General features: G+C 40.8%; 1 protein-coding gene across 2 annotated transcripts in view; it reads right to left on the reverse strand.

The window, feature by feature from the left end:
• OCA2 (OCA2 melanosomal transmembrane protein) overlaps positions 1–23,044 on the reverse strand; it is a 348,360-nt gene that overhangs the window by 239,956 nt on the left and 85,360 nt on the right. For both annotated transcript variants that reach the window (XM_039319662.1, XM_039319661.1), the window contains exons 3-4: positions 7,391–7,489; positions 6,093–6,284 (exon numbers count right to left, since the gene is read on the reverse strand). In XM_039319662.1, coding sequence (XP_039175596.1) covers positions 6,093–6,284; positions 7,391–7,489 — 291 coding nt within the window. The remainder of the gene's footprint in view (positions 1–6,092; positions 6,285–7,390; positions 7,490–23,044) is intronic.

Genomic DNA, 23,044 nt, shown 5'->3' on the forward strand with positions numbered 1-23,044 from the left:
TGCTGACCTGGGTGTTGTCAGGATGGCCTGACAGGTGCCCAGATACTGAGTTCCAAAGCTTCTGGCACAAGAAGCATGAGTTTTCCACTTTCAAGGGTTGCCTGTTATGGGGTAGCAGGGTAGTGATCCCAGCCTCATTGAGGTCTAGAATCTTGATCTCTCTGCATGAGGGACATTCTGGTATAGTCAGGATGAAAGCGCTTGTGCACAGCCATCTTTGGTAGCCTGGGCTCGATAAAGCCATCGAGGCCCAGGTGCACAGGTGCCAATTGTGCCAACAGTCACGGCCTGAAATGCCTCAGGCCCCAATACATAGGTGGGAGGAAACTCAAACCCCATGGTCTAGGGTGCATATAGATTATGCTAGGCCCTTTCAGGGGCAGTTCTTCTTGGTTGTTGTTGATAGCCATTCCAAGTGGCTAGAGGTTGTTCCTGTTTCCTCCACTACTACTGCCAGGACCATCCAGGTGTTGAGAGGAAGTTTTGCATCACATGGACTTCCAGATGTCCTGGTTTTTGATAATGGCCCCCAATTTACATCTTTTGAGTTCCAGGCTTTCCTTCAGGCCAACCTGATCCGGCATGCAACGTCAGTTCCCTTCCATCCATCCTCCAACAGATTGGCAGAAAGAATGGTGCGCACCACCAAAGATGCTCTCAAGAAACTGACTTACGGTAATTGGCATCACAGGTTAGCAGATTTCCTTCTTGCACACCGCACCACACCATGTACATCCACAGGGAAGAGCCCTGCTGAACTCCGCTGGGTTCGCCGTCTCATCACCAAACTGGACAGGTTGCACCCAGACCGGGTGGCTCCACAGGTGTCACAACCACTGGCACCTAGGAGACTCCAGGTGGGCAATCCGGTTTGGGCACGAAACTATGGGCCTGGACATCTCTTGGTCACAGCTGTGGTCTGCAAGGTCTCTGGGCCATTGTCATACAAAGTTGCCTTGGGTGACAGCCGCGTTCTTCACAGACACATAGACCAACTGCGTTGGAGACTGGACTGCCACCCTTCCGCTCCTGGCTCTGCTCTGGGGGGAGAGGAGGACCATAATATGCATTCTGGGTCACAGGTTCCCAGGTCTAACAGGCCCTCACTAGCTGATGAGGCTGTCGGGGTGTCAACCCAAGGTTCTGCAAGTGCTCCAGACAGGTGGTCATCCCAGACATTCAAAATTACTCCAGACAGGGAGTCACACCAGGGGTATCCACAGTATTCACATATGACAGATAATGCTCCAGATAGGGAGACTGACCAGGGGCATCCACATAAATCACAAAGCAAGAGAAAAGGAATTCCATCAAGGGATGAAATTCAGCAATTGCTCCCAAGAGGAAGTCACCAGAAAAAGGGTTTGTCATGGAGGCGACTCCTGACTCTGGCACCACAGGCATGTGCTCGGGGACTACAGAGTACTGGGGCACTCCTGCTACTCAGGTCTCTCCATCTGCTGGCCTTGGGCTTGAGGGACAGTGCATTGGTTCGGGACGTTGCATTGGTCCTGGGCATTCCAAAAGCTGCCTGGGACCAGACAGAACGGCGCCAGCCTTGTGCACATGCGCAAAGCGCGAAAACGCTCTGTTCCTATTGGTTGACACTGTCCGAGTTTCTGGCCATATAAAAGGCTTGCATGTCTTTTGGCTTTTGCTTGGTTGTTGTAGAAGGAGAATAAAGTGTTTGTTCATCATCGCCATGTGTCTTCGTCATTCGCATGAGAACGAAGTATTTAACACTAGGCATACCCTGAAACCATTCTTCATAAGTTTTAGCTTCCAGGACCCTAATTATCTTTGTTTCTCTTTTCTGCACTCTTTCCAGAGTCTTTAATCTTTTTAGAGACTGGTGCACAATATGTGAAAAGAAAGATTTGTTCCAAAATATCTCTGAGAAATAAAATTATGTACCTGTTTTTTTGAACTGGGAAACAAAAAAAAACAAACAAACTAGAAGTAGATTGCTAAATAGGAGCAAAAACTGACTGATGATGATAAGACATGCTTTCTCACATGAATATATGTAACAAATCATAGAATAAAACATCTGTTTGAATTCTATATCCACTAAATCATCTGGAATGCACATATTAGTAGTGATGTTTTCCAGTAGATTATAGTTACTTTATTTCCAATGCTTTTCAAGAGCAAACATGTTTAAAATGTATTGAGGCCTAGTTGGAAATAAAATATAAATCTATTTCTTTTCCTTTCATCTAATTAATTAGAGTACATCTTTCTGTTCCAAGTTAAAAAAAATCAGTAAGAACTATCTCTGAATAGTTTCCAACATAACAGGAAATATGTTTTTGTGGGTGCCTCTTAGCAAGGTAGCAGCTAAGAGAGAATAAACTTATATCTACATGACTGAAACTTGTACATGTTACAGAATTGTCACAGGATGGATTTGTAGTTGACCGCATGGTACAGAAATCACTAAATTTATCTCTTTTTCCCACTAGTCACCAGTTACATAGTATGAAAAATTATGTTTTTTTACTTTACTAATTCCATAGATTAAAAAGATTCTTTAAATCAAATCATGCTTTCAAATGCAGATAAGGGCCTAAACAGAGTTGAGAGAGAGAGAGAGAAAAAACTCTCATTAAACCCTGTAAGGCTTACCGTATTTTCCGGCGTATAAGACGACTGGGCGTATAAGACGACCCCCAACTTTTCCAGTTAAAATATAGAGTTTGGGCTATACTCACCGTATAAGACTACCCCTCTTCCAACGCACACCAAATAAAAATTAAAAAACATCAGATTTGATTTCAATATGGTAATTTTAATTCAAATGCTTGTGACATGCAGGTACTTAGCAGAAAAACTGTCATTTATAAACATAAGGCTGTCATCAAACATATAAACATAAAACAGTGCAAGTGGATTAAACTTTTCCTAATTCACTCTAAAGCTGAAAGGAAGGATAAGACAATAAAACCATGGGAGCTGCCATGCTGTTTGTTTTCTAAGCTGTCAACCAAACTGAACTGATGATGATAGGAGGAAGATAAAAAACAATAGAAAGAGCAAGTGCCGGGCAAGTCCCTGGCGAGTCAGCAACGCCCATCATAACTGCAAGCTATTTTTACAGGTTTTGCTTGCGTGACAGTTTCCCTTTAAAAGCCTTCAAAATCATCCTGTTCATCATCTGATATCATAAAAATATCAATGACATCTTGTGGTACATTTGTAAGGCAGTCATCATATGGATCGAATTCCGTATCAGATGGTGTGGTCTCAGCTTCAGCTTCCTCTTCATCTTGCCACAAGTAGTCATCCTCCATACCATCTAATGAATTTGATATGCCACACTTCTTGAAAGACTTGATTACTGTTTCTGCATCAATATCATTCCAGGCTTTTATGACAAACTTGCACAAAACATCCAACTGTGGAGCACGCATGTTTCCTCCTTTTGTGAATGACTTTTCGCCGCTAACCATCCATTCATTCCACTGTTCTCGAATGCGATCTTTAAATGGCTTGTTTAGGCACACATCCAGTGGCTGTACCAACGATGTCAATCCTGCAGGAATAACTGCCGCATCTGTGTTTATTCTTGCAAGCCTTTGCTTGGTGCTGGGAGTTAAATGAGCCCTGAACATATCCCACACCAGTAGACTACGTTTTTGAAGAAGTCCACCTGGTCGCCTGCTCCATACATTATCAAGCCATAGCTTTACCCCTTCTTCATCCATCCAGCCTTTTTCATTCACATGTACAAAACAACCAACAGGGAACTTGAGTTTCGGCATTGTTTTTCTTTTAAAAATAATCATTGGTCTCAGTTTGGCACCATCAGCTGTGCATCCTAGTACCACTGTAAAACTGGACTTCTCATGTCCTGTTGTTTTAATTAAAATTGTTTTTTCACCTTTTTGATGGACAGTTTTATTTCCAACCATATCAAAATTCATTGGAGTTTCATCCATATTTCCAGGCATAGCCATGTTTAATGCGCTGTTGTATTACGTATCGATGGAAACTAATTACTTTGCTATCAAGATCTGCAGGTAATTTGTGTGCCATTTTTGTCTTTTGCCTCAGTACCATATTATGCCTTTTCAAGAATCTAGTACACCAAGATACAGTGGCCTTAAATCTGTTGCTGTGATCTGGGTTAGATTTGGCCCACTGAAGTGCAGACAAACATATTTTATTTCGTGTCACTACATAACCATTTTGGCGATGCTCATTCACCATGTCTGCTATATGTTTTTCAAGTTCTGGCCAATGTGGGGTGCCTCTTCTTAATGCACACTTACCCCTTGCCATACTCTTTAACGCTTTTTCATTTGCTTTCCAGTCCCGAACCATCTTTTCTGTTATTCCATATTGTCTTGCAGCAGCGCAGTTATTATGTTCCATGGATCTCCTCCTCTTGGTCTTCCATCCCATGAATTCTAGCCGGTTTCAGGCTAGTATTTACTGCAACTCTCTCGTGCCCCACCCGTCTTTCTGACATATACACATGTGCACACACACACATGCCTCCTTTCCCTCCTCCCTCTCCCTCCAATCCTTTCCTCCCACCCTGATTTCCAGCTCGGAAAATGCAAAGCAGCGAGGAGAAGCGTGCGCACACACACACACAACACACACACACGCCTCCTTTCTCCCTCCAATCCTTCCTTCCCATCCCGATTTCCAGCTCGGAAAATGCAAAGCGTGTGTGTGCGTGCGCGTGGCCTCCTTTCCCTCTTCCCTCTTCCTCCAATCCTTCCCAGCTCAGAAAGCAGCGAGGAGAAGCGTGCGCACACACACACAACACACACACGCCTCCTTTCCCTCCTCCCTCTCCCTCCAATCCTTCCCTCCCACCCTGATCTCCAGCTTGGAAAGTGCGAAGCAGCGAGGAGACAGATTGAGACCCACAGGCATTTACCAGCCTGTGACTTCAAGTTAGCAAAAAGCAGCTGCAAACCACACGCCTGCTAGAGGTGAGCCGCGGGGACAGATTGCTGAAACAAACAGCTTAGAGTTTAATTGCTCTCCCCACTGCCACTCTACCAATCAAGGACTCTTTTTGAGTGAGGGGGGGGGAGAGAAAACTTGATGAGTAATATACCAAACCACATGTGTAAAGGAATAAAATAGAATACCCGTATTTTCCGGTGTATAAGACGACTCGGCGTATAAGATGACCCCCAACTTTTAAGAAGGTTTTTGTGGCTTAGAAAGTCGTCTTATATGCCGGAAAATACGGTATTTCCAAATATATACCTAGGATTATTTCTTTGTTTACTTTATCACACATCTTTCTGCTATAAAATTAATATACCTGAGAATACAAATCAAAGCATAATTAAAAACATTTAAACATAAAAAATAAAAATAAAAACAATAATCTTCCAGCAACCAAAGCCTACTTAAACTTTAACAGCATAGTTAAAATAAAAAGGGCATCATTTCACATAAAATATTTTGTAGGGAGATAAAGGAGGCTATATTCCAATATTGTAGTATTATAATATGACTATAAATCTGATTAGGTAGTAGTAGTAGTAGTAGTAGTAGTAGTAGTAGTAAAGTTGGAAGGGACCTTGGAGGTCATCTAGTCCAACCCCCCGCTCAGGCAGGAAACCCTATACCATTTCAAACAAATGGATGTCCAGTCTCTTTTTAAAAACTTCCAGTGTTGGAGCATTCACCGCTTCTGGAGGCAGGTTGTTCCACTGGTTAATTGTTCTGTCAGGAAGTTTCTCCTTAGTTCTAGGTTGCTTCTCTCCTTGATTAGTTTCCATCCATTGCTTCTTGTCCTGCCTTCAGGTGCTTTGAAGATTAGCTTGACTTCCTCTTCTTTGTGGCAGCCCCTGAAATATTGGAACACTGCTATCATGTTCCCCCTCATCCTTCTCTTCATTAAACTAGACATACCCAATTCCAGCAGCTGTTCTTCATATGCTTTAGCCTCCAGTCCCCTAATCATCTTTGTTGCTCTTCTCTGTACTCTTTCTAGAGTCTCAACATCTTTATTATTATCTATCTCATTGGAATGTTTTGCTTGAATCAATAGCAAGTTCTAGCAAAGGAGTGTTACATTATTCATTTGTTGAAAAGAAAAAAAAATCTCAGTACAATACCTCATCTTGGATAAACTGAATTTGACATGAAAATTGTCCAATATTTCACATTTTTCCGAGCAGGAAGCAGATCTGGACAAGCTGGTCATTTCACTTCCTGGTTGAGATCTCTGCTCAAATTCGGCAGAACTGTTTTCCCAAGAATCGTCATCTGTGATGAAATCTGTATTATGAACATCTGTATACTTTAACCTATAAAACATCATGGACAACTATTAATATATATTATGGCCTGATCTTCTCAAATTTGTCCCATTGGGAGCTAAGGCTACTGAAGAACAGCAGAAATCAAGGATGCTAATCCTTTTAGAATATATCTGCTTGTGAACATGATACTTCCTTAAACCTGTGAGGAATACAACTTAATGTGCCATTTATACCTTTGCAATAAATAACAATGCTGACTTTTCCATTGCAGGAGAAACCTCAGCATTAGAGCACTTTCAATCAAAATATTCTATGCTTCTGGGGTTTTAGGGAGATGTTATTTCACAACCTCATTACTAAGCTTGAGTAATCAGTTATTTTATTTACTTATTCACCTTGGATGGCCATCAAATTCACAATGATTCTGAGCACTGTACAAATATATCAAAAGCCATCATAAAAAGAAAATGATACATATTAAAATAGCAAAATAAACTGAAAATCAATATGCTATAATATTTCCTAGAATTAGATTGAGTTCATTCAACGATCTGGTCCACAGGAAGCTCCATTTAGAGCCTATTGATTGTTATCAGTCAACCAGGAGTCTATCCCATGAAATCATCCATGTCATCCTTGTGGAAATGGCTAAATAAAGTATCCTCCTGATCAGGAATCCTCCTGAGTAATCTCAGGATATCCCAGATTTTAGGAGGAAGAAGAATTGGTTTCCAATGATACCTCCAAGGAAACTTATATATCTTAACCAGATAGAAGGAAGACTACAAATATATTTTCAAAAATGATTGTATACTTCTACTGTTCATTAATGTCTTTGTAAATCCATGACCAGCACATAACTCCCCATTATTTGATAAGTTGTAGGGAGTCTACAATAGTTGTTTTATTATAGAAGAAAGAGAATGTCAGCATTGCTTTGTTGATAGTTATTAATGAATTTAATGTAAGTTTCCTTCACAAATTTAAAATAGTATATACTTAGCATTTCTTTCTCTAATGGTTAGGTTACTTATGATATATAGAAGCATAGGGATGAGCCCCCTTCAAAGTAGTTATGATTTCAGCTGTTAATAATATATTCTAGGGCTCAGTATCAAATAAGATACACATTTTTTAAAAAAACCTCTTACCCATTGCCTTTAATGGAAACTTTCAGCAGAGGTGTCCTTTCTGTAAAACAGCTATCTTCTGAACTTGTGCTGAAGAATTTGGGCAAACTGTAATGATATCTTTAAAAAAAGTAATTGTTAATTGTTAGAGTAATCACCTCTCCAAAGCAGTATATGTGGTTCAAATGTCAGTAAATAAACTGATTTAATATTAGATTAAGTAAATATATTAATTTAAGTATTTATGTTAGAACTGGCAAGCAATATTATCTCAGTTTTTCATTTTCATTTCCTCTTATAGTAATAACATTGCTTTTCTCACAAATCTTTTTTTTCCAAGAAGCATCTGCCCATATATCAAAATACATTTTCTCAATTTCTGATCAAAGTAATCAAGGAAGCAGTTATTCTACTTTACTTCTGATTGTCCCCTGCTACTTGAGAAATGTATATTTATCTTCACCATCCAGATACTGAAAAAAATATTATTGATGTAAATTTTCCAATCAGTCTTCCCTTCTTGGGGTACCAACAACTCAGAACTCTGCCTCTTATGTAAATAAGATTCCAGCAATAGCCCTGCATACAATCTTGAATAATTTTGTCTATGGCAGAGATGTGCTACTACTTTATCTGTGACAATCAGTATGGAATCAGTGTTAGTCTTAGATATTTTCTTATAAATAAAAACATTCTCATACTTATTTGTTCTGCACTAATCATGCATCACCAAGTTGATTATTGGGTTTTCATAAAATAAGATACACTGGAAAATTAAGGTTATCCATAGAAGTCACCATACTGAAATGTTGTGATATCAAGCAAAAGTTATTGGGTTTGTGTGTCTACTAATAGTATTAATAATCTCTGGAATATTCAAGGTTACACATGCTTTAAGAACATGAAAGTACAGGTGTACAATGTATTCCATTGTATAATAAAACATTATATAAATCACAATTATTGTTTTTGTTTCTCTGTTTCTCATACTTTGTTTTTCTAAAACATAATCAAAATGAAATATTGTTTTCAAATATTTCTCTGAAATTTTATATAGGCCAACACCTTGTCAGATTTTTTTATATATATTTCCACATTGTACATCTCTCACTTGGTCCAATGAATACATTCCTTTTAAAATCCATTTATAATATTAATGCTTCCAGCCATTTTTAATGTAATATTTGTGGCCCTCAAAGCTATAAACTACTTTTTGATCTAGCTGTTGGGAAAATTCTGTCATCTGTATTTTTAAAGCCTAAAATATCGAAAGAAGTTGAAATGTATTGATGGAGGCAAAACAATACGGTTTACTTAATCTATCTTACCTTTCCAGCTGCAATAATGCAAAAAAACATTACTGCTACTAAAAAACGGTTTCTTAAATTTTTGTAAACCATCTTATTTATGGTTAGGGGTTATGTGGAAAAAAAGAGTTTGATATAAACATGTACAGAGTAAACACTGTATAGCTTGAAAAATGGAGTTCTGATGTACTACCAATCATTTTAAAAATGGAGACAATTATACATTTTACAGTAATAACATAATAAAATACTTCTGAAAATGAGAGTAATATGTTTTAAATTATAGCACCATCAATTACAGTTGAACCTCATTAGATTAACATTTTCTATTTTTCTAGTATAAATTTGTGTGTCCAGTCCTTTTGACAGAGGTTATAAATGCATTTATATTTTATACCCTTTCTAAGTTTTTTTCATAATTTCCTTTTTTCCATAAACTACTGTTTCTAATTTTCAAACCCATAAATTACAAATTTATCTTCCTTTTTTTCAGTAAAAAGCCAGAAAGGGTTTCCAGGCATTAAGGTTAAACTTCTTTCTGTTATCAAGCTTAAATGCAATTGTAGAGCTTAGAAGTTACCAGTGATTTGTCAAAATATGGAAACCTTGGCAATCCCCCCAGACTGATATTGTAACAGAATTTATTCAGTCATAGTTGTGCTTTGTTGCTAAAATTTCTTTTAGTCCTCAATGACTGCTGAGTATAAAACACTCTTACATGCCTGTAAATTTAGTCAGTTTGGCTGAGTGGAACATACCAGTTGAGGCTTTTTTTATAATCTAGAGAAGGGGTGTCAATCTGCCAACCCACAGGCCAGATGCGTCACGAGGAAACCACACCCACTCCATTGCCAGAAATGGGGAAAAAGTTCTGATATGTCGCACAATGTCATGTGATGATGCAAGTTTGACATGTCTGATCTAGAGAACTTGTATGGAATGTACTTAGCATGGAAACCTTGCTACTCATTGCATCAAAAACTTTGAAACTTATGTGATGAGTATATATGGTTGGCTTGGCTATTTGGAAGTAGGTTCTGCATGCTTTTCCTCTTGAGGAAATGGATTAGCAAAAAGTATACTTACTGAAAGGGTGATTGTTCTTAAATGTAGGTAGTTGACTTACAACCATTAGTTTAGTGAAGTTACAATGGCACTGAAAAAAAGTGACTTGCAACCAGGTAGACAAGAATAGAATAACAGAGTTGGAAGGGACCTCGGAGTTCTTATAGTCCAACCCCATGCTCAGACAGGAAAGCCTATGCCATTTCAGATAAATGGTTGTCCAATCTCTTCTTAAAAACTTCAAGTACTGGAGCATTCACAACTTCTGGAGGCACATTGTTCCACTGATTAATTGTTCTAACTATCAGGAAATTTCTCCTTAGTTCTAGGTTGCTTCTCTCCTTGATTAGTTTCCATCCATTGCTTCTTGTTCTGCCCTCAGGTGCTTTGGAAAATAGCTTGATTCCCTCTTCTTTGTGGTAACCCCTGAGATATTGGAACACTGCTATCATGTCACCCCTAGTCCTTCTTTTCATTAAACTAGACATACCCAACTCCAGCAACTGTTCTTTATATGTTTTAGACTCCAGTCCCCTAATCACCTTTTTTTTAAAACAAATTTTATTGTTTTTTTTAATTCTTAAGACAAAGTGCTCAAAACACACCGTGGTGCTGGGATAATCAAAAATCCAAAGACAAAACATGTATAAATAGCTCAATCAGTACATTAAATATTCCTTCTCTATTTCCCTCAAATAGCTTAATATATTTAAAATAGTCTATTTCTAACTTAAATTTCTATTAATCCTAAACCTGTGTTAAAGCTTTATGCAATTACAATACCATAATCAAATTTAACTTTAAATAACCACATTATCAGGTATCCCTTCCAAATATATCCTGATACCTTAATTTTATCATAAATCTTGTTTATTTCTTCTTCCACTAATATCTCCCAATTAAACTAAAATATTGATCTATCCTATACATATCTAATCCAACCATCAATCAATTTCTTTAAAATGACTAAGTAATATCAACCTTAAATCATTTAAGTCCATTAGACAAGGTTCTAATTTCATCCAATTAATTATCAAACCTAATAACATCCATATTATCAAACAGACACATCATCTTATTAAAATAACATTCAATTAATTATTAGTTCAATCCCAATCTAAAACACCTCTTCAGTATTCTTCATTCCATTATATAATAATTTTCATACAAATAAAACTATTACTCTTACTCTATTTAATGTATATACTGTATTCTAGTAATCACCCATTTTTCTTACTTCTAACTCAAGAACTTAGTCCTTAAATCAATCTATAGTTCTAAAATGCCTGAAATCCAGTATACATAGTTTTAAGTTTCTTTTTTCAATCTTATTCTAGGCTTCTTTTTATGCCAAGCAGGTTTCCACAACAGAGCTTCCCTTTCCGCTGATAGGTCTCTCTTTGTTGCTTGTAATACTATTTGAAACAGTAAGAAGCCTCGCTGCTTTAAAGGTTCAAATCTCAATCTTTGCTTTTTCTGATCCTCAAAAATATAAATAAGATGCTTGTAAAGTAAAATAAGTTCCTCTGTATTCTCAATGAAGTCATCTTTTAATGTATTTTGGTTTGTAGAATAGTCAAATGTAGTCTGAGAATCAATTTTAAGATTTGAAGGAGAGTTTCTGGCTCTTAGTTCTGTGGTAATTTCTTTCATTGTAGCAAATTCCTCTTTAATCTCCCTTAGTTCCTCTTCTGGTATGTTTTGGTTTATAGAGTAATCAGATGTGATCTGAAAGTCAGTTTGAGAGTTTAGGGTAGAGTTGGCTCTTCGTTCTGTAGTAATCCTTTTCCTTATGGCACATATTTCTTCAGTAGCCTCATAAATCTTTTCCAGTATAAACTTGCAATTTAAGTGAGAGTAAAATTTCTCCATTTTAAAAGTGATTAAAGAAGATCCTTTCTTTATTCTTTTTAATAAAAACTGTAGTTATCCACCCCCTCAGTTCCCACAGCTGCATCAGCTTATCTTATCCAGGAATAGTTTGAAGGTCAGGTCCTTCTCTCCAAAGAATAATCCACAGTTACAATATTAACTTTTCACCACTAGATGTCCTCAGTAAATAAAAAAATCTTTTCCAGACACCATTTTTTCCCTTTTTTCTATCTTTTAAAGGAAAAAGTGGAGAAAGAAATAATCTTCCAATACAAAATAATAATAATAATAATACAATTCGAAAAAGCTTTTTTTCTGTATCCCAAAATGAATGAAAATAAAATGTAGTCTTTAAATTTTTTTGTTCTCAGCGCCTTTCTTCCCACATATACAAAAGCTGTTTTTTCCAGACGGGGAAGTAATTCCAACCAAGCTTTTACAGGCAATTAAAAAAAACCAAAGAGGGCAAAGAGAGGGGCAAAAAAGGTCTCACCCAGATCCTCCACAGTGGGTCTGATACGCTTGGTTGTAAGTGTGACTTCGGTTGGTGCAGCAGGTTAATCGGCCATCTTGCAGGATGATCTTTGCTCCGTCGGCCCTAAGGAAATAGCTGGAGCCACGGGAGAAGCTGCTGCTCTCCCGCAGTCACCAGCAAGCCTCCTCCTCAGTGGTCGCCCCTCCAGGGCGACTTTCGACCCACTAAGGGGTCTACCGACGAAGAAAACCCGGCCGAACTGGAGACGAGTCCCCAGACATGACCAGAGTCGCCACGTATCAGAACCGGAAGTCCCCTAATCACCTTTGTTGCTCTTCTCTGTACTCGTTCTAGAGTCTCAACATCTTTTTTACACTGTGGTAATCAAAACTGGATCAAGTGTGGCTGTATCAAGGCATTATAAAGTGGTATTAACACTTCACATGATCTTGATTCTGTCCTTCTATTAATGCAACCTAGAACTGTGTTGGCTTTTTTGACAGCTGCAGCACACTGCTGGATCATATTTAAGTGATTGTCCACTAGAACTCTAAGATCCCTCTCACAGTTACTACTGTTAAGTCCTGGGAGCACTGGCGAATGAAAAATACACATGTTTCTGGAACAGCTCTTTATTGTGCTTATTTCAAACTCCAACAACGAGTAAAGGCACGCAGGCCTCGTTTTATACGTCCCCATTCCCCGGACAAGATGGCAACATTACTAGGCACTTTTCGTGCCTTGTGCATGCACGCTTGGTCGGCGCCAGTCAGTCTGGTCCCGGACAGCTTTTGCAATTACCCGGGAACCTTGCAATGTCCCAAGCCTGCATTTGCAGGCTCAGGACACAACACCCCTCCCCTCTTAGCTAGAACACAAACGGTACTTTGTTCTTACAATCCTTACAACATATAAAATAATAATAAATTTATTTCCATCCTACAGACACTCCATTCTGCTACAACTTGTTTGCCACTCTCTAATGTGTGCTTCGCAGGTTCTGTTACTACCCACTTAGGTTCCATCTCCCCACCCAAGACTTGTACTATTCTTATGCTGACAAGAACCTTACATACTCATCTAGGTGTTTAGGAGGGGCCGTAACCCATTGGGACCTTCGCAGGATGAGGGAAGGTGCCTGGCCTGACAGCTCCCCTGCTCGACTGGACAGACCAGGACCTGACCTTAAGGGCACCTGGCCTACCGACCCGTCTGATGGGCTCACTAGACCAGGACTTTTATGCACAGGTTTTGCAGGTGATCCCTGATAGGGCATACCAGCAGAAATGCCAGAGTTTCCCCCAGGCTCTGTGAGAACAGCTGCACTTTCCCACCCTTCTGAGTTGGCTGAGGATTTCAGAACTACTCTGGATGGTTCCTGAGAACCTATGTCCTCGAGCCAGCAACCTTCTTCAGACATGCCCTGAGAAACAGGTGTGTGTAAGGGGCCCCAGTATTCAGTGGACCCCAAGGTCAGGCTTGAGGTGCCAGAGTCAGGAGAGGCCTCTCTGCTTGCCCCCCTTACATAAGACATCCTTTTGGAAGCAGTTGCAGAATTGAACCTGCTTCCTGGCTGGGTTGCCAGTTCTTGCGTGTTCTGTGAGTTCTGTGAATACCCCCAGTTATCCTCCCTGTCTGGAGTGTTACTGTTTCTGTATGGAATATGTGGATTCCCCCGGGATGACTCCCTGGCTGGAGTGCGCCTTGGTGTGTAGGGTAGTTCTCTGCCCCATGAATTCTTGTTTGGAGCACTTGCGGAATCTCGGGATGGGGGATCAATGATCTCCTCAGCTGCCGGCATTGGCTGCTGACATTGATCCTCAGAATCTATTCTATAACTTTCCTCCCCCCCCCAGAGCAGAGCCAGGAGCGGAAGGGTGAGACTCCAGTCTTGTATGCAGCTGATCTATGTGCCACCGAAGAACGCAGCCGTCTTCCAGGGACACTTCATAAGACAAAGGCCCCGAGATCTTGCAGATCACAGCCAGTACCCAGAGATGACCAGGCCCATAGTTTCTGGTCCAAACAGGAGCACCACTAGCAGACACCTTGGTGGCCGTGGATACAACCCTTGAGACGCCACCCGGTCAGGGTGCAGTCTGTCCAGCTTGGTAATGAGCCAGCGACCCCAACGAAGTTCAGCTGGGTTCTTTCCAGTGGCAGTGCAAGGTGTGATGCAATGTGCAAGAAGAAAGGTTGCTAACCTGTGATGCCAGTCACCGTAAGTCAGTCTCTTAAGGGCATCCTTGGTGGTGTGCACCATATGTTCAGCCATTCCGTTGGTGAATGGGTGGAAAGGAGCAGAAGTTGCATGGCGGATCATGTTGGCCTGGAGGAAAACCTGGAACTCAGAAGAGCTGAATTGAGGACCATTGTCTGAAACGAGAACATCTGGAAGGCCATGAGTTGCAAAAATACTTCTCAGCACCTGGATAGTCTTGGCAGCAGTAGTGGAGGACACAGGAACAACCTCTAGCCACTTAGAATGGCTATCAACAACAACCAAGAAGAATTGCCTCTTAAAGGGCCCAGTGTAATCTATATGTACCCTGGACCATGGGGTGTGAGTTTCCTCCCATCTATGAACTGGGGCCTGAGGCATTTCAGGCCGGGACCGTTGGCACACATGGCAGCCATGCACTTTAGCCTCAATGGCTTTATCGAGGCCAGACCACCACAAATGGCTGCGTGCAAGCGCCTTCATCCTGACTATACCAGGGTGTCCCTCATGTAAAGAATGCAGCATTCTAGTCCTCAGTGAGGTAGGGATTACTACCCTACTTCCCCATAGCAGACAACCCTTGAAAGTGGACAACTCATGTCTTTTTTGCCAGAAACTCTGAAATTCAGTATCAGGACATCTGTCAGGGCATCCTGACAACACGCATGACAGAACGCGTGTAAATGTGTGGTCAGTGGCAGTTTCAGCAGCCACATCCCTTGCATTGAGGGGAGACTCAGGCAGCTCTTGAATGGACAGAATATTAATGGCTGGAGCAGGATCAGGCTCCAGCATTGGAAGGGGTAATCTACTCAGAGCATCAGCATGACCCATTTCCTTTCCAGGTTTGTGAATTAAAGAGTAGTCATATGCTGACAGGAAAAATGGACCAATGCAGCATACGAGGAGAAAGAATATGTGGGGTCTGTTTGGTTGTGGTGAACAATCCTAGCAGAGGTTATGGTCAGTGTAGACCATGAAATGGTGGCCGTATATGAAATCATGAAACTTCTTAATGCCAGCCACAATGGCCAGCGCCTCCCTGTCAATCTGAGCATAATTCCGCTCAGCAGAAGACAAGGTTCTGGAGTAATACGCTACAGGGACCTGGGTCCCATCAGCCAACAGATGGCTAAGAACTGCTCCCACTCCATATGGAGAAGCATCGCAGGCAATGCAAACAGGCAACTGCTCATTGAAGCGAGCCAGTACAGCATTAGAAGTAAGCAAGGCCTTAACCTCATTGAAACTTTTTTCATGGACCTTAATCCACTGCCAACAGGCTTGTTTGTCTAAGAGCCTGTGCAATGGCTCAACTATAGCAGCTTTGTTTGGCAGAAAGGCATGGTAAAAATTTAGTAGCCCCAAAAAGGCTTGTAGTTCCCCTTTCGACTTAGGGCTTGGGGCCTGCTGAATGGCCTTTAATTTAGCTTCAGAAGAGTGGATGCCTTGAGCATCTATCCTGAATCCCCAAAAGTCAGTAGAATTGACTCCTATCTTACACTTGTCCTTTTTTAACTTGAGACTGCTTCCCTAAAACGAAGCAAGGCAGCCCTTAATCTCTCAGACAAGTTTTGAGGTGATTCTCCTGCAATGAGGACATCATCAAAATATGGACAGACTCCTGGAATACCCCTCAGTGTGTTCTCCATAATACTCTGGAAAATGCCAGGGGCTACATTTACCCCAAATTGCAATCTCTTCACTTTAAAAGCTCCTCTATGAGTCAAAATCGTCTGAGCCTCAGCAGCTGCCTCATCAACAGGCAACTGTTGATAGGCCTGTGCCAGGTCAAGCTTCGCAAAAATCCACCCCCCCTTTAGGGAAGCCAGAATATGACTTACTACAGGTACTGGATAAGCGTGTTGCTGTAGTGCCTCATTTAGTGTGCACTTGTAGTCTACACAAATATGAATCTATTGGCTTTCGAAAGCCAATAGAATAGATTCTCTTGAATAGAGTCTAATTCTATTGGCTTTCAAAAGCCGATAGGAATTGTCCAGGCTATCTCTGCCCTGCTGAGCCCGCCAAAAGCCCCAGTCTGCAAACGGTGCTGCAAGTTGTTTCTGGATGTTTCTGGATGTTTCCACCCTTCCCTGCTGAGCAACTACTAAATGTAAGTAAAAGAGGGCCAGGGGTGGGAGGTGGGAGGCCGGCGGGCGCAGGGAGGGTTGCTGGCGCGCATGGGGCCCGGTGGGTGGCTTACCTCCCTTGGGCTGGGACAGCTGGTGGCCAAGCCAGTGGTTGTCCTGCGCCTCGCTGTGGCAAATCTAGAAGGACGCAAGATGGAGAGCAGAGGAGGGGGGGAGAGGTTCGACTTCCACGGGAATGAAAAGAAGTAAAATTGCCTCTTTCTTTCCTTGCACGCTTCTTCCCCCTCCCCCCGTTTTGGGATAAACGTACTCTTTCCACGCAGGTTCACATATTTTGTTGCATTTCAAGCACACTAATCTCTCTATCCCTCTCCCCCCCTCTCTTCCTCCCTCCCTCCCTCCCCCCCTCTCTCTCTCTCTGTCTGTGTCGTGTGGCCCACCAGAGTCCTCTTCTCCTCATCCACCTGCGCTAGCTATTTCTTTAGAGGAGAGTTAGCACACCCGCCTCCCTGCCGGTATGCTCTGCAAAAGAAAAAAAAAGCTCACTCACTTTGCCCTACGCAATGCCTCAAAGTTCTTCTCCTCCTCTCGTAGCCCGTCCTCTTTGCCTGAGCAGCCCGATCGTAGCAGCGCTACTGCCACTGTTCATACTTCTGATCTCTGTATACTTGGTGCTCTCTTTGGGAAAGCTTTTTTTTTTTCCGCCAGAAACAGATTTCCTACATTTCATCAGTCCACAAGATGTAACGGAAGTTTAATGCTGACTTGAGGGAGGGGTGTAGGGGGTGGGTTGGGGGGGATGGAGGGGAATAGAAAGAAGCGGCGAAACGGCAAATGCAGGTTTACCATAGGAAAGAGAGGGGTATTGAATTACAAACTCTGAGCAGAAACTTTGGACCGAGAACCAGCCAGTGCTTATTTATGTTGCTTCCAATGCTCTGAGAGGAGAGCTGACTTTGAAAAGAATGCTGGATGGGATTGATTGGGAACATTTAACGACACTTACATGCAGTAAAATGTTTCAGCAGGGGGACATCAGGAGCCAAGGCAAACTTTATTCCTTTAAGCTCACTGGGCAGAATCCATATCTTCTTGAGGCCAAGGACAGTGCTCCCACAGATGGAAAACTGGGGGGGGGGGATTCATTTAATATATTCTGGCATAAACTTGCCTCGGTATACTTTTCTTCTTGCAGAGCTACAAGCGAATAGGATAGGATAGGATAGGATAGGATAGGATAGGATAGGATAGGATAGAACCTTGGAGGTCTTCTAGTCCAGCCCCTGCTCATGCAGGGGAACTTATACCATCTCAGACAGGTGAATGTCCAGTCTCTTCTTAAAAATCCCCAGTAATAGAGTGCCCACGATTTCTGGAGGCAAGCTGTTGATTGTCCTCACTGTCAGGAAGTTTCTCCTTAATTCCAGGTTGCTTCTGTCTTTCATCAGTTTCCAACCGTTGTTTCTTGTCCTTCCCTCTGGTGCTCTGGTGAACAACCTGACCCTCTCTTCCTTGTGGCAGCCCCTCAGGTACTGGAATACTGCTATCATGTCTCCTCTATTTCTTCTTTTCTTTAGACTAGCCAAACCTAAGTCCCACAGCTGTTCTTCACATGTTTTAGTCTCCAGGCCTTTGATCATCTTAGTTGCTCTTCTCTAATTTTTTTCCAAACTCTCAACATCTTTATTGTGATATGGTGACCAAAATTGGCTGCAATATTCCAGATGTGGTCTTACTAGGATTTTATAAAGTGGGGCCTCTGTTTATACAACCCAGGATTGTACAGTATTAGCTTTTTTGGTTGCATCTGCACACTGCTGGCTCATAGTCAAGTGATTGTCCACTAGGACTCCAAGGTCCCTCTCACAGTTATTGTTATTAAGCCAGGTCTCGGCCAATTTGTACTTGTACCTTTGGTTTTTTCTGCCTAAATGTAAGACTTTACTTTTCTCCACACTGAAACTCATTTTGTTGGATAGGGCCCATTGTTCAAGTTTGTCAAGATCTTTTTGGTTCCTGAATTTGTCTTCTGGGGTGTTGGCTACTCCTGTCAATTTGGTGTCATCTGTAAATTTGATGAGTTCTGCATATCAGATATTTATATTGCGATTCATAACAGTAGCAAAATTACAGTTATGAAATAGAAGCGAAAATAATTTTATGGTTGGGGGTCACCACAACATGAGGAACTGTATTATGGGGTCGCAGCATTAGAAAGTTTGAGAACCATTGCTCTAGAATACCCTGCTGGAGCAATTTGTCCAGTTCAGCATCAATCTTGTTTTTAAGTGCAAACGGAATTCTCCTAGGCTTGACCCTAATGGGTGCTATGGATGGATCTAATCATAGTGAAACTGGAGGCCCCTTGTAGGTTCCAAGCTCAGAGCTAAACACATCTGCAAATTCCCTGCAGACTTCTGTAAGGCTAGACGTTTGCAAATGGTGCAGTCCCATGACCTGGATTCCCAGAGCCTCAAACCAATCGAGTCCAATAAGACTCGCACGTTCACCCCCAACAACCAACACATCTAAAGGACCCTCAAAATCCTTGTACTGTACCTTAAGGATGGCCTCCCCCTTAACACACACCTTAGAATTCTGAATCTGTAAGTATCACAGTGGATGGCATGAGTTTCACTCGAAGACCGCTGCTGCTGCAAATCTTCCTGAATGTGTTGAGGGAAATTATGGAGAAAGCAGAATCAGTGTCCAAATCCATGGATAAGGGAACCCCTTGCCACTTTACTTTAAGAGACAACTTCTTTTTTAGGGGTTTATGTGTGCCTGTCCTCAAAATATTTCTGCGTGTTGAGCAGAAACCCACCCTATTTTGACTGGGGACCCTGGTACCTTTTTTTTATTGAAAAGTTTTATACAAGTTTTTAACAATATCCCCCCCCCCTAAAATAACCCACTCCCTCCCTCCCTCCCTCACTTCCCAGAGCTGGTTACAGGGTTACAAATAAACAAACAAATTCTAAATAAACTTATCCAACTATACAAATAACAAAATCAATAATATACTTTAACTCGAATACAAAACAAATTTAAGCAAATAAAATATATAAAAAAGAAAAAAACAAAAATAATATAAGCAATTCCAAATTAAAAACTAAAAATTATCCATAATCTAAATAATACTTTTTTATCCCATATCAACTCTATTTACTCTACATGTAATTTATCCATCTTCTCCACGCTGAGGTGTATGTTTCTTTTAAACAACCATTCATAATAAACACAAAATTTTCCTTCCAATATAACCCAACCAACAAACTTACATTCGATAAACTTTGCTATTTGCTTTTTTTCCCACCCCTAAGTAAATCTATTAATACCTTCCTGCTTAAGAAGTTTCAACAAACCATCTTAATCACTAAAATTCTCACCAACAGAGATCATTAGAATTTAAATTCTTTTACACATTTACCCATAATATCTCATAATTATTTTTATACACTTTAAATTAAAAATTTTATAATATATATACTCCCAAATATTTAAACTTTTCCACTAAATCGTCACCTTCTATTATTCTTTTTCTTTACATCTACATACTAAACAAATCATTCACTATTCCTTCAAAATATACTATTTATTGTTCTTTTTCTTTACATCTACATATTACACTACATATTACATATTGTTCTTTTTCTTTACATCTACATATTACATCTTCTATCTCAAAAAACTACTACAAAAGTTCATCATTTCCTTTTCTTTATTCCAACATCCGCCTTCTGCTGTTCTTTCACTTTACGTCTATAGGCTGCATGAGTCATTCTTTTACACATTTACACATTTTTCTTTAAAAAATCTTCTGTCACAAGAGACTGCTGCAGAGGTTCAGCCTGTATGTCTCCTACATCCAATAACAAGAGCCGAGGTGGCGCAACAGTTAGAGTGCAGTACTGCAGGCCACTTTAGCTGACTGTGTTCAGCAGGTCAGTGGTTCAAATCTCACCGGCTCAAGGTTGACTCAGCCTTCCATCCTTCCGGGTAAAATGAGGACCCAGATTGTTGGGGGCAATGTAAATATATATATACATTGCTTACTGGTATACACCGCTTAGAGAGTGCTTGCACTTAAAGCGGTATATAAGTCTCATAAATAAATAAATAAATAAAACATAGCACCTTCAACCGGCTGCCCTTCCTACTTTTCTTCTGTAATCTCAGGTCGTAAAGATGATGGAGAGCCCGCCTTCAAAACAGAAGTGTAAAAATCTTTCGCCTTTGGAATTGTGTTAAGTCTATAATATATCCCCGCATAATTCACCACTATTCCAGCCGGTATCTCCCATCTGAACCGGACCTGTCATTTTTTGAGCTCATCAGCCAAAAAAGCAAAATCCTTTCTTTTTCTAAGAATTTTTGAAGGTATTTCTTTTAAAATTATAACATCTTGAGTTGCAATTTGAAATCTCTGCTTATAAAAAGCCTGTAAAATTTCATTACGAAGTGATCTCCTACAAAAATAAATGACCCTGGTACCTTTCAGATGCAATTCTTCTTTAGGTTGTACTTCTGACGACTCAGACATACGGCTGCAATGTGGCCTTGCCTTCTGGCCACCCTCCAGCGATGCTGTACTGGCAGGATAGCTGCCAGTACAGAATTTAACGCCGTTTTCCCTTCCAGGACTTCTTTTGGGTAAGTCTTAAAGCTTCCTTCTAGCTCAGTGGTTCTCAACCTTTCTAATGCCATGACCCCATAATACAGTTCCTCATGTTGTGATGACCCCCAACCATAAAATTATTTTCGCTTCTATTTCATAACTGTAATTTTGCTACTGTTATGAATTGCAATGTAAATATCTGATATGCAGAACTCATCAAATTTACAGATGACACCAAATTGACAGGAGTAGCCAACACCCCAGAAGACAAATTCAGGAACCAAAAAGATCTTGACAAACTTGAACAACGGGCCCTATCCAACAAAATGAGTTTCAGTGTGGAGAAAAGTAAAGTCTTATATTTAGGCAGAAAAAATCAAAGGTACAAGTACAGATTGGCTGAGACCTGGCTTAATAACAATAACTGTGAGAGGGACCTTGGACTGCATTGTTCGGCGACCCCCGTGAAATGGTCGTTCGACCCCAAATGGGATCGCGACCCGTAGGTTGAGAACCGCTGTTCTAGCTTTCCTTGTTAAATCCCACTTTCGTCACCAGTGTTAAGTCCTGGGAGCACTGGCGAATGAAGAATACACATGTTTCTGGAACAGCTCTTTATTGTGCTTATTTCAAACTCCAACAACGAGTAAAGGCACGCAGGCCTCCTTTTATACGTCCCCATTCCCCGGACAAGATGGCAACATTACTAGGCACTTTTCGCACCTTGCGCATGCGCGCTTGGTCAGCACCACTCAGTCTGGTCCTGGACAGCTTTTGCAATTGCCCAGGAACCTTGCAATGTCCCGAGCCTGCATTTGCAGGCTCAGGACACAACAACTACTATTAAGCAAGGTACCACCTATACTGTATCTGATCATTTGGTTTTTCTTGCCTAAATGTAGAACCTTACTTTTTTCACTATTGAATAGATAATGCCCAATGTTCAAGTCTGTCAAGATCCTTCTGTATCTTAAGCCTATCTTCTGGAATGTTGGCTATTCCTGCAAGCTTGCTGTCGTCTGCAAATTTGATGAGTTCCTCATCGATCCCCTCATCCAAATTGTTGATAAAGATGTTGAAGAGTACTGGGCCTAAAACAGAGCCTTGGAATACCCCACTACATACTTCCCGCCTTGTAGATGCAGTTCCATTGAGGACTACATGTTGAGTGTGGTTGGTCAGCCAGTTATGAATCCATCTGGTGGTGATGCTGTCTAACCCACATTTTTCTATCTTATCAAGTAGTAGGTTGTGGTCTACTTTATCAAATGCCTTACTGAAGTCCAAGTAAATTGTATCCACAGCATTCTTCTGGTCCACTCATAATGTTGCATAATGTTGAATTCCAATATCTCATGATTGCTCCCCCCCCCAAGGTTCCTATAGCTTCAACACTTTCTATCATAGTCCTCACATTTATGACCATCACAGCAGCCACACGATCACATGATTAAAATTTGGGCACTTGGCAACTAGCATGCATTTATTACATTTCTAGTATCCAGGTATTATGTGATTGCCATTTGCAACTTTCCCAGCCAGCTTCCAACAAGCAAAACCAATGGGAGAAACCAGATTCACTTAACCATGTGATTCACTTAACCATGGCAAATAGAGCCCAAAATTGACTGAAAATCATTTAACAACCACCTTGTTAACAGCAGAAATATTAGTCCAATTGTGTCATATGTTGAGGACTACATGTATTGCTCTTATTCACTGATAACATACCAGATGTATGACGTTAATTTAATTTTAAATCCATCCTATAGTCTGGCTTTTGTACCATCACAAAACATAGTTATGCTGGGAACAGCTGATCATCCAAATACGGGTCCATAACAATAGATAATAGGCAGGTGTGTTCAAAGACTGCTTGCAATCAATGAGCCATGATTAAATTAATGAAAAGAGAATTTGACAAGATTTTTTTACTGCAAAGCTTCTATAACAAGAGAGGACAAACCCTTCATTCTTTCCGTTTCTTAAGAGCCAGAAAAGGCACTGACATATATGATGTCTTC

The sequence above is a fragment of the Crotalus tigris genome, unplaced genomic scaffold, assembly GCF_016545835.1.
Source record: "Crotalus tigris isolate CLP2741 ecotype Arizona unplaced genomic scaffold, ASM1654583v1 scf7180000023606.2106662, whole genome shotgun sequence".
NCBI classification, from domain to species: domain Eukaryota; kingdom Metazoa; phylum Chordata; class Lepidosauria; order Squamata; family Viperidae; genus Crotalus; species Crotalus tigris.